Source organism: Microtus pennsylvanicus, chromosome 1, assembly GCF_037038515.1.
Source record: "Microtus pennsylvanicus isolate mMicPen1 chromosome 1, mMicPen1.hap1, whole genome shotgun sequence".
In the NCBI taxonomy this organism is placed as follows: Eukaryota; Metazoa; Chordata; class Mammalia; order Rodentia; family Cricetidae; genus Microtus; species Microtus pennsylvanicus.
The window spans coordinates 180,664,031-180,676,365 of record NC_134579.1 but is presented as its reverse complement, the minus strand read 5'-3'; the positions used below and the strand labels follow the sequence as shown (position 1 = coordinate 180,676,365).

General features: G+C 33.7%; 1 protein-coding gene across 25 annotated transcripts in view; it reads left to right on the top strand.

The window, feature by feature from the left end:
• The window catches only part of Trdn (triadin), a 380,261-nt gene that overhangs the window by 237,220 nt on the left and 130,706 nt on the right, over positions 1 to 12,335 (top strand). For all 25 annotated transcript variants that reach the window (XM_075946189.1, XM_075946182.1, XM_075946106.1 and 22 more), the window contains 5 exons: positions 857 to 886; positions 1,703 to 1,720; positions 5,145 to 5,177; positions 5,296 to 5,322; positions 8,629 to 8,655. In XM_075946189.1, coding sequence (XP_075802304.1) covers positions 857 to 886; positions 1,703 to 1,720; positions 5,145 to 5,177; positions 5,296 to 5,322; positions 8,629 to 8,655 — 135 coding nt within the window. The remainder of the gene's footprint in view (positions 1 to 856; positions 887 to 1,702; positions 1,721 to 5,144; positions 5,178 to 5,295; positions 5,323 to 8,628; positions 8,656 to 12,335) is intronic.

Here is a 12,335-nt window from a genome sequence, read left to right as displayed (position 1 = left end):
ACAAAACAGAGACTGCTAGACTGCTTATTGATTATGAAAGCTTGGCCATTAGCATAGGCTTGTCCCATTAGCTCTTAAAACTTAAATTAACCTTTTTGTGTTGTTGTTTTGTAGGCGAGGGTGGCCTCAAATTCACAGAGATCCACCTGTCTCTGCCTCTCCAGTGCTGGAATTGAAGGAATGCAGCAATACTGCCTGACTAAATTAACCTGTTTTTATTCATCTACATTCTGCCTGTGGCTCAGTTTCTCTATTCTGTACTATATGTTCTAACATACAGTTCTCTCTGGCATCTCTTGTGCACCTAGATTTTAACCGCAAGTTTCTCTCTTTCTCTGGAAGTTCTTCCTATTATCTCCTGCCTAATAATAATTTGTTAAGTAACTAACAAGCAATATCAATCTACTCATTTTCCATAATAGTAGAAATCATTGAATACATACTAGGTATGTGTTGACTATTGAAAAATGTACAAGAAATTTCACATGGACCACCATAGATAGAACAAATGAGAAACTAAAAGCTAATTTTATGGACCCTTATTCATATTTAGAAACACTGACTTTCTATTACAAAGTTAATAAATACTCTAACCACAACCTAAGTATCAATGAAAATTAGATGTAGATATTTTGGTTTATATACCTGTCTATGCTTTATGCTTCAGAAAGAACTTCTTGACTTATAATGTTCATCCTTTGGAAAGCAGGGCAATTTATTCTTAAATAATTTAAAAAGTAGTCATCCTATTGACTAATTTAAAATAATTCTGAGGTTATGGAAATTTTATTGTTAACCAGTCAGTTGTTAGTTTAATCATATCTACAGTATCAATCATTTATCTTTGCATTTTCAGATTCCAAGAAACTGAAGAAAGCTCTAAAAGGTATAAGAAATACTTGAAATGCTTTCTTTTTGGGTGTGTGTGAACAGGGGGGTTGGTACGTGGTACTTGATTGATGAGCCTGTAAATGGCATTTTATCACTAAAAGACATGTTTAGAAGAAAATCCTGTATATAAAAGAGAAAGAGGGAGAAGAAAGAGAAAAGAGCAAGGGAGCAAGTAAGACAAAGAGAGCTCTCTGACAATGTTGCCACTAGAAGTATTTAACAGTGACAAAAATAAGAGATCGGGAGCTGTAACTCAGGGACAGCACACTTGTTTATCGTGCATAAGACTCCATGCTCAAGCTCTAGTAAACACAAAACACCAATAATTGTTCATATTTGCCTATCATTAACTATTTCAAAGATAGAATTATTTTATGACTCTTAACAATGTTACATATCAAATACACAAATTTAATAAGTTCAATATCATTTCGACATAGTGTCATCTGTTTGGAATTGAAGTATACATTCTTTGTCTTGACTACAATCATGATCTATTTGTCAAATGCATCCTCTGTCTTCCATAATTATGTATGTATAAGGTGTTTATGTATGTGTATTAAGACTACCGGGTATAAAACATTCAGGTCATTAAGCAGAATAATTCAAAACCTCTTCTGTTTCTGTCAATCAACTTATAGATCTACCTGGGATAATTAGTGAAACCTCAAAGCAAGATTCCCTGTGAAATTTAAAAGGAAAAGTCATAGGGAGGTGGGTTGGCGAGAGGCACTCTAGCCATTGTTTTGTGGCAAACATATCTCAAAATCTTTTAAGAGCAATTATTCCCTGCTTCTTTTTCTTTCTACAGAACAATCCAAGGGGAAAAGTAAGGAAATGCATGCAACGCCTGTATAAATATGTTGCCTCTGCTATATATAATCACCCTGCTGGTGCTGATATATTTATGTTTCAAATTTCTGTGTTTAATGCATGTGGACTCTATTTTTATTTTGATTTGTTTATTTTAGTGGCTTTACATTATTTATTGGTCTTCGGCATACTGGAGTATATGTAAAAAGGAGGTTATAGTAGCACAGAAACTATAACAATAATTCTAACTCGTGTGGGTAGTTAATTCAAATCTTTAATTTCCTACCATAACCGCATTCCATTGATGCCCATAATATAACGCTTGTGTAAGTTTAATGTTGTCATCTATTCTTGTCTCCAATCTTAGAAAACAGTGAGTGCTGGTTTCAAGACTCTTCCATATTATCTTTTTGTAATCTATAAATATCTTGTCTTGTTCACATTCCACCTACTATCAGCATGGTTAGGCCATTGCAATAAAATTCTAGGGATCCATTTCTTAAGGATCTTCCACAATTATTCAACACACTATTGAAATTGCTTGCCAACAGTTCAGTAAAGCTATATGCCTCCAGGTTTGTGTTTTTCAAAATTAAGATATATTTAACAAATATAAACTAAGGGACAATAAACTCAGCCATTAAAGCTACACACTTCTGAAATATAGAGATAAGATTCCGTTGACATTTAAAATTCTGCTTTAAGATATACATCAACTTAAAAAATCATGCATGTTTTGGTTGTACTGAAAGTTAGGACACTGAAACACTATGTCATGAAAACTGATCTGACATGTCCTGTGGAAAGAAACATGAAATTATGCCACAAACCTGCCAGACAGAGCAATTTATCTGTAGAGAGATATATATGGTCCTTCAGGCCTGGATAGATGAGTGTAGATAGCTGCTATGAGATCTGGTCCAAAAATTCAGAAAACATAACATAAACCATTGCACCTGCAATGTGGTTCATTTTTGTACCAACCACAGTTCCCCCTACATCCTTCCCCTCCTCCTGCTCCTCCCTAACTCCCCTCACCACCTCCGCTCATTCCTCAGAGAGAATAAGGTCTCCCATAGAAAGTCTACTAAGCCTGGCATGCCTGTTGATTGACTCAATAAAGAGCATATTTTTTTATTAAAAATTATATATGTGTACACACATATATGGCATGTTTAGTATTGTGATCTAGTCAATGCTTTGTTCTTAGAAAACACTCAGTAGCTGTCATTTTCCAGATCTTTTCTATTACCTTTCTTCTTGTTATTTACAAATATTTTGCCATGTTAATATTCATCATCATACAAGAATTATAAAACTCGTTGGAATAAAGTTATTAGAGATCCAATTCTTAAGTCATTAACAATTGTTTGCACTTTTAAAAATGTATACACACACACACACACACACACACACACACACACACACACATATATATATATATATATATATATATATATATATATATATATATCTTTAAAGCCTTTACTTTGTTGCAGTTTATGGGATTTAAAGTTTTCCAGACTTATTGCATCTCCTTGGCAATCTTCAAGTCACTAATGTATTTTATAAATAAACATTCCTTCTCAGATATTCATTTATCATCCAACTTCTTCCCTTGCAATAAAGGTTGTAGATTGTTGTTCGGCAGTAATTTGGGGGAGAAATTATATCCTTAAAAACAATGATTAATCACTTACGAATTCACCTATTGTTTTTGCTTTATTGAGTAGACTTTATTTTTGTTACTATTATTGAATCTTTTAATTTGTTCAATCTAATATTTTTGTATTTATGTTTTCTGTACTCAATTATAACTTATAATCTCATATTTAGTTTCAAATTATTCATAAATTAGAAGACTTTTTTACTTACAGGCTAAAATTAACCCATAATGAGAAAAGCAGGACAAGAAGTCTGTCGACATTTTATAAAATCCTATATATTGACATTATATAAAATCCTATTACATATATGTAATAGGATTTTATATATATATAAAGAGAGGAAAGCTTTTTATTTCATCTTTGGATATCATGCATAGCCAGTGTTTGAGTTTGACAAAAGCTGAAATTCACTTTCAGTAATTCTTTGTTGTCATCACTTTATTAATATAAACATCTTTAAATATTTCAGTTAATTATTCAACTGTTAGTTAAACCATACACCCAGGACCTGGAAAGATGACTTATTGATTAAGAACACTTAATGCTTTTTCAGAGGCCCAAGGTCTGGTTTCCATCATCCACATGGTGCCTTTCAACTATCTGTACCTCTGGTTCCAGGGGATCCAAGGCCCCTTTTCATATATAACACACGGTATGCATGTACACATATTAACAAAGCACTTAAATACAAAATAAAAATGAACATATGTTTAAAGAAATTAAAAATTAACATCACTCCCAGTTAACTGTCATTTGGACTTTTAGGAATGTGTTTAGTATGTTTAGTTTTAGCCAAGCCACTCAATTTTGTTTGTGCTCCCAGCACTTGATCAAACCACTTGTTTTATTTACTTTACTGCTAGCTACTGTGTCAGAGCAGAATAAGTTGCCTAAACCACATACATCAATACAGGCTTGGAGAATAAAATTGTACAGGGTGAGTTTGATGCATTGGTCAGAGAAAACCATTTGGCACTCTTTCATCCTAGAATTCGGTTTATAGAACTCTTTCAATGCAAATATCTTCCTATCTTCAGATTACATTCACTAGGTAAAATCTCATGAAATCTCTGTCTTGCTTTGCTTTACCATGCCTATATGTTATCATCCCTTGAGAATCTTTAAATTAGAATAGAAACATAAGCAACAGAAAAATAGTCCTTATTAATAGGTCAGTGTCAGCTTGAGGCTCGAATCATGCCTTTTCATCAACTAATGTGATGGGGGCGGGCATCTCTGAAGGAAGTACCACCTAATGAGGCTTTGTACAGCCAGGCAAGTGTGTTTGTTTCCACTGGCCTTCTTCCTTTATTTTAGTGCTTAAATTTTCGCATCAAAGTTCTTATTGTCACTAAATACACAGCTAAGAAAATACTTGGCAGAGGCAGTCCATATAAAATGGACCCAGTTTCAACTTTCTATAATTTATTTTAAATCAACTATACTTGGTGCTTACTTTGTATCCAAACTTTAATTAATGTTAATATAAAATAAGAGCAAGCTTAATGTGTTGCATCCTTTAAAAATCTATATTATTTTTCTTGTAATACTTCAGAAAAAATTCCTTAATATTTAGAATATTTCGGTGCGATGCTAGGGGAACATGCTCAATGAACAAGGGATAAAGGGCTATACTGAGGGTGAGATATTAATCATTTTGTGACATTCATGAGTTTCTGTGGTCTAACATTAGCAATGTATGTTTGTTTACATTACTAATCTTATTTAGAAAATATAGAAGTATAATAATATTAACATGGTAATATGTTTTAGAACAGGAAAAGAAAGAAAAGCCCACAGAACCAGGTAATTATTTTAATGTTTTTCTGCTTTTTCAAATTATTTATTTGGTACTTGAAAACTGAAATTTAATGGATTATCACAGATTAGTGATTTTTTCCCTTTATTTTCTTGTTTCACACAGCAAAGTCACCAAAATTGGAATCTCCAGGTGAGTGAGATTGGAGTAGCTCAATCAATTTTACCCATGTCAAGCCGGAATCGGGATTATAAAGGCAATGCCAGATTAAGGCAGGAAATCTGTCATCTCATTGTCTGTTTTCTAAGGTCTTGACAGAATCAATATCAGTACAGTTTGAGAGGATGTAAATTGAATACTGTGTTCTTTCTTTTTTGCTAAACTAGTGTCTATGAACTAGCAGTATCAGGTCCTCTAACAGGTTGCTAGTATGAATATCTAGTCTCCCCTCAGATCAAGTAAATCAGATTCTACATCTTAGTAAGATCACCTTTCATCCATTTGGGCAATATTTGAGAAACACTATTGTTGGAAAAATCACCCAGCAAAAGCAACCTGTGATGGAGGGTTTATTTATCTCAGAGTACAAGGGTATAGTCCACCAGGACATAGGAGAGCTCAATGCACTAAGTTACATCATATTCACAGTCTGCATGGAGAAAATAATGACCGCTGGGTCTAGCCCAGGACCACAGCTCGTGGGTGCCCATGATTACCGTGGGTTTCCCTTTTCAACTCATCTGGTTTAGATAACCCCTCACTCACATGCCCAGACAATTGTCTCCTCAGTGGGTCTCGAGTCCAGGAAGCTGATGATCAGCAACGACAATCACCAACACTGGTTTCTAGATACACTTATGATTAAAGCAGACAAGAGAAGGCAAGAATAAAACATTTCTGTGAATGCTCTCCTCACATTGTTTTACTTTTGAAACACAAGATATTCAACTCCCGAAAATGTTCTCTCCTGTTCATAGTGTTGATTAACAACATTTTGGACTGCTCTGGAGTATTTCTCTCAATATAGCAACATCCTAAGATTAGAAAATTAAAACCAGTCAACCAGACAAATAAAACAACTGAAATTAAAAGTACAGATAATGTGGACTCAAAATCATTTTCTTAAGGTTTTCTAAAATTTAATCAGTTCAAATAAATTATTCCAGTTGATAATTTCTGAAATACTTAAATACTTCCAGTTGACCTTGCCTTAAACGCTACCTATAGCTTTTTCTTGGTAGTTTTTATTTTATTATTTAAAGTTATTTATTTTACTATTCAAAGAATGTGACTGAGGCTTTTGTACACAGTTTGTGAGTGTGTGTGTGTGTGTGTGTGTGTGTGTGTGTGTGTGCATGTGTACAGGACATTTGAAGATATGTGTATACAAGATGTGAGTGTACACGTTTGTGCAGGCGATGACTTTGCAGAGTATGGGTGTGAAGAGTTGTGTATGTGCAGAGGGTGTGCATGTATGCAAGCAAACATTTCCTTAATTATTCTCTCTGCTGCTCCTATCACATTTCATTGTATTTAAAATGAAGCAACATTCATTTAACATTATGTCACTAGCCAAGAGAATACAGCTAAAACCCTAGCATATCTATAACTTCCTGCTGTAAGTATTCAAACCTATGTTTCTTATTCTTTGGCCAACTTTGTAATACCTTCTGAGATGAACAAAGTCTGCTTGGACATCTTTTCAACTTCAATAGCAGTTTTTTTTCTTATGGTTATCATAGATTTTAATATGCTGATTTAATTCCCTTTTCTTTTCTGGGCTTTAAAACATCAGAAGACAGAGGATACAGATGGGATTTAGCTTTTTATTCTCAAAAATGACTTTTATAATTCCAGATACACAATGGGCACTTGATAACAGTTTATTAGTTGAAGAGATGAACATGAAATAGAGTAATAATTGGACGTAAAGTATAAAAACTGAATAATTTTCAGACACGTAATTTAAGAGATGAAATAATAGCTTGTTTCATTATTTCACAATAACAGTCAAACTGTTACCACTCAGAAAAGTGATGCTTTGTCTGCATTATAGATTGGTGCCTATTTATTCAGGAGTGCATTCCCACAGTAATAACGAATACATGCTCATATTTATACATATATATATTAGACAAAAATAGAGCATAAATTATGGAAAACATGCAGAATTATACACAAGAATTGATATGAGCAATTTTGACGGATCAGTATTATTCCTATGTATTATCACTAACTACAATAGTCTGTTTGCAGTCACTGTATGCACATCTGGTGGTGTGGGTGCAATGCACCAACTTACTAATACTCAAGCATTTTCATTTGGTTTTGCTTTAATTTTAGAGACAAGGTCTTTCTATGTAATTCTTTCTGTCCTAAAGCTCACTATGTATATAAGGCTGGCCTCAGACTCACAGAGATGCTCCTGCCTTTGTCTCCCCTGTCCTGGGACTAAAGGTGTACAACACCATGCCTGGTTAAACATTTCTTTTTAAGAAAGTGGGAAACTCCCATGAATTTACAAGGATTACTCTAGCTAAGACTCCTAACAATGCCTGAACTGACCCTCTTCATTGATCAGATTGGTGACTATCCCAAGCATCATCAGAGAGCTTTCATTCAGTAACTGATGGAAACAGATGCAGAGAATCCCAGACAAACATTAGGTGGAGCTCAGGGAATCCTGTTGAAGTGAGGAAGCCAGAAGTGTCAAGAACATCACAAGAAAACCCACAGAAACAACTAACCTGGGTTCATAGGAACTCACAGTCTGAACCAACAACCAGAGAGCCTGCATGGGACCAACCTAGCCCTCTACATATATGTGACAGTTGTGTAGCTTGTTCTGCTTGAGGAACTCCTAACAATGGTAGCAGGGGTTGTCCCTAATGCTTTGGCTGGCTCTTGGAAACCTATTCCTCATAGTGGATTGCCTTTCCCAGCCTTAATACAAGGGGTGGTACTTAGTCTTAGTGCAACTTTATATGTCATGCTTTGTTGATGCCTTCGATACTTTCTGAACAGAAAGAGGAGTGAATTGAGGGAGAGGGCTCAGAGGAGGGAAGATGGAAGGAGAGGAGGAAGGAGAAACTGGTTAGGATGTAAAATAAATAAAATAAATTTTAAAAGAAAGTAGAATTACTGGATAATTTTTAAAAAATAATTTATGTTCTTTGGGACAGTATTAGATTTGGGAACATATATTTGTCTAAACATGGAAGCAATCAGGCTGTTCGATAATTTTTGAAAGTAGAGTAAATACAGCACGAGCAAATACTGAAGGATGCATGAACTCACTTTCTACAGCTTCCCAAATCTTTGGACTTTGAAATTCATTTTAGAGGACCACAAAGAAAACTACAAAGCTGCATTTTCTCCTCAGATCTATTTTTTCAGTGTTATACTTGCTATCTCCCAAACAACTATATCTCAAAGTTATTTAAAATAAATAAAATGCTACTAGTTAATGAAAACTGATTTTTTTTCTTCTCATTGCAGCTCCAAGTGAAAAACCTGGGAAAGCAAGTATGTAAATTACTCACCTGCATTTTCTTCTGTAGACCTTGTTAACACTTCTTTTTGTGTCCCACATGTCCATGTTTCTATATGATTAATTGTTATGGTGAAATAATGTGCAAGATAATGCATCTGGCATTCTCTGTGTTTGTCCTAAAGAAAATTTGTCAGTGAGCACCAGTTTGTGAGTTTTCAGTAACTTAGACCATAATTCTGTATTCTGTCACATCTGTTTTTGCATCCAATAGAGCTAACAACAGTTCCATTTTTTACACATTTCCTAATTAACTATTTAAAGATTCTAACTATTAATACCTTGATCAAGCTTCTTAGCAATGTACTTTGTCTACCATGATAGTTGACATTTCATATGGAATGTAGCCTTCCTAAAATTTTATTAAGATTTCTTTTGTAGAGTTTCACTTTTCTTAATGTTTATATCCTCATATTCTGAAATTATTCTGAAAATGTATGACAGATGCATCAGTGGCAGATCTTGAAACATTCTTAAGGAGAAATGCTTGTTTGTTGCTTATTATATTTTGTTTGATAAAATAGTTATTTCAATACTGTTATTGATATTAAGTACAATATGAGGCATTTGCTTTTAGGAAAAATACTAACTTTCTTACGCTCTATCTATAAGATTAATAATAGAATATATGCTGCATACACTATAGAATAAATTTATATTTTTATTTTAAGTTGAAGGTGAATAAACATTGATCCTGGTACTGACATATAAAGAAGCCCTATGTTTTATTTAATGTTTTATTTTTAAAACAGTATATTATTGACATATATATCACAGAATAATTGAAATATTTGGTAGTTTGATGTCTTTTAAAAATAGAACATTGCAATTTCATTTGTTCGCAAAGACATTAAAAAGTTAGAGATACTGAAAAAGAGTAGCTTAGGGTTAGATAAATGATTCAACAATGGAAAATACTTGGTGCACTTACAGAAGACTTGAGTTCTTGAGATCAGTTCCCAACACCCATATTGGTTCACAATCATCTATAACTCCAGTTCCAGATCATCCAATGTCCTCTCATAATATCAATGGGCATTCAAAATCACGAACACACACACACACATATGCAATCTTAAATTAAAAAGTACTTTATTATGACCTATAATTCTGTTTATATTTTCATGTAAAACAGTAAGTTTAAAGCTGAATGTAAGGCTAACTGAAACTTTGTATTATAGATTGTTTAGTATGCTAAACCATGGAAATGCATAATCAAGAAAATGTAGAAAGTGAAACTGATAATTTTGCATTGCTCATAGAAAACTTTAGATTGAAAATGACTCAGAAAATTAACATTTCTCATGAAGAAATGTAACATACAGATAAAAATATTCATCCACAAGAATAAAATCTAGAATTATGTCCATCTGTGCAGCACTGTCCAATCACATTCTGAAGAGCTAAGCATCTTTTGCAGAAAACTAGTAAACTAGCTTGCCAAATGATTTAAACCCAATATAAAATTTAAAAGGAGTTAGTACCCAACAACTTATGACATGTGGGATTAAACTGAATATTAGTCTTCACTTTAAATTAATTTAAAATGATTCATAAGCCCTTGTTTCTTAAGATTATCTAATTATAATTAGACATTTATCTTGAATTTGGCCTTTTAGGTATTGAAATCATAAAATAACAAATTTTACTAAGTTACTGCAGACTATAAGGTTACTGTAGACTATGAGTTTAATGCTAAGGGGAAAGTTGCATAAATTATGGATATTTTTGAAAATCTTTAACTTGACAATATAATATGTTGTGAAATTTATAGGTATTACCAGAGTATCTGGTGTGTTATTTTAAATCATAATAGTATGTAAGACAATTAGATATATAGGTAAATGAACATAAAACAGATATGTATGTGATTCCATATCATGACACTGAATTTAAAACCAAAGGTGAGATTAACAGAAGAAAAGTTCATGGAAAATTAATTTTCCTTAACCCTCGATTCATAGCTACAAATTAGATTGAGTTAATAGGGATAACCCATTTACCCAGCTCCTGAAGATTAAGTAATATCACTGTAGGAGACACACTTATCAGCTTGAAGCAGAGGCTTTCGTGGTTTCTATGATCATTACAAAAGATAGAAACTGTCCAAGTTTCAATGACACATCCTATTCAGGAGATCTTAATGTCCCTGCAATGCTGTGAGGTGAAGGTGATGAAGAAAGAGTGTCTTGAGAAATACAGAAATGTCAGGCCTGTTATAAGGAGGAGGCTGCTTGTTTGTCCCAGCTGCCCAGAACCAAAATAGCCACACAGAAACTGTATTAATTAAAACACTGCTTTGCCCATTAGCTCTTGTTGGCTAACTCTTACATCTTAATTTAACCTATTTCTATTAATCTGTATATCACCATGTGGCCTACCAGCAAAGTTTCAGCAGGTTTATATCTGGTGGTGGCAGCTTCATGGCACCTCTTTCGGACCCTACCTTTCTTCCTCCCAGCATTCAGTTCTGTCTTCCCCACCTACCTAAGTTCTGCCCTATCAACAGGCCAAGACAGTTTCTTTATTCATTAACCAAAAAAAAAGCAGCACACAGACAGAAGGACCCCCCCACACCACAGACCTATATTTAGAGTTTCTGAAAGTTAATGTAAATTATTTTGTACATCTGGATTCAAGCCAAAAATGCCTCCAAACAACCATTTCTTCCTCCACCCTCTTGAATGTATATACTACATTGAGCATTGGATATTATAGTGCTGAGACTGACAATGACAGGTGGGATTTTAGAGAATTGATTATATAACATATGCATTACCATTCATGGTAAATTTCAAAAGGACATTATGTTCTCACTACTTACTAAAATACATTTGGACATCATCCCTATTTTACTGTGAATGGTCACACCAAGCACCAGTGCTTTGAAGGTCTTTGTAAACATTGCTTTAGTTGATTCTTTTCATATTGAGTAATTCAAGGGCTTAGAACACCTAGTTCATATTATCCAAAACTATCCTCTGGTCAATTGTGCTATGAACAATAAATTTACCTTAGACCAGACAGATTGAAAATTTGTTTATATAAATTTATTTGAAATATCAACAATGAACTATTTTTTACCCTCTGATTTTACCACTGAACATATTTTTGTATGTTCAGCCAACAAGCAGAGGTTGTTCTATCAAACTTTACTCCTTTACTAATGTACTCTAGAATTATTTGAGAACAGACAGTATGCAGAATTAAAGATTAAGGGAATTTTGAATTTAGGCATTTATCATTGAACATGTGTTTGGAGGCATTTATACCAAGATATTGGATAAATTATTTTAATAGCACTGGACTATTTCTTTCAAAAATAAGGTATATAGTCTTATTCTGATTTAGTAAATTAGTGATTGTAGATTCTCTCGCAGTGACCATGATTTCATAGAATAGTTAGCTAGAGTTAAAATGCCAGGCATGGTATTCCTTTTGTTGAGTGGATATTAAGACCAATTACAGAGCCATTGGTTACTGCCAAGGTATGTGTGATACTATTACACTTGTAAGAATGTCATGCCATGCTGATCATTGATGTGATTCATAGGTATCACATGTGGATGGGACTCTTGATTACTTCTCTTATTTGGAAGCTTGCATGTATTTTCTGTTACCATAGAAGCTAGACTTTATGGAGGGGACATTCAAG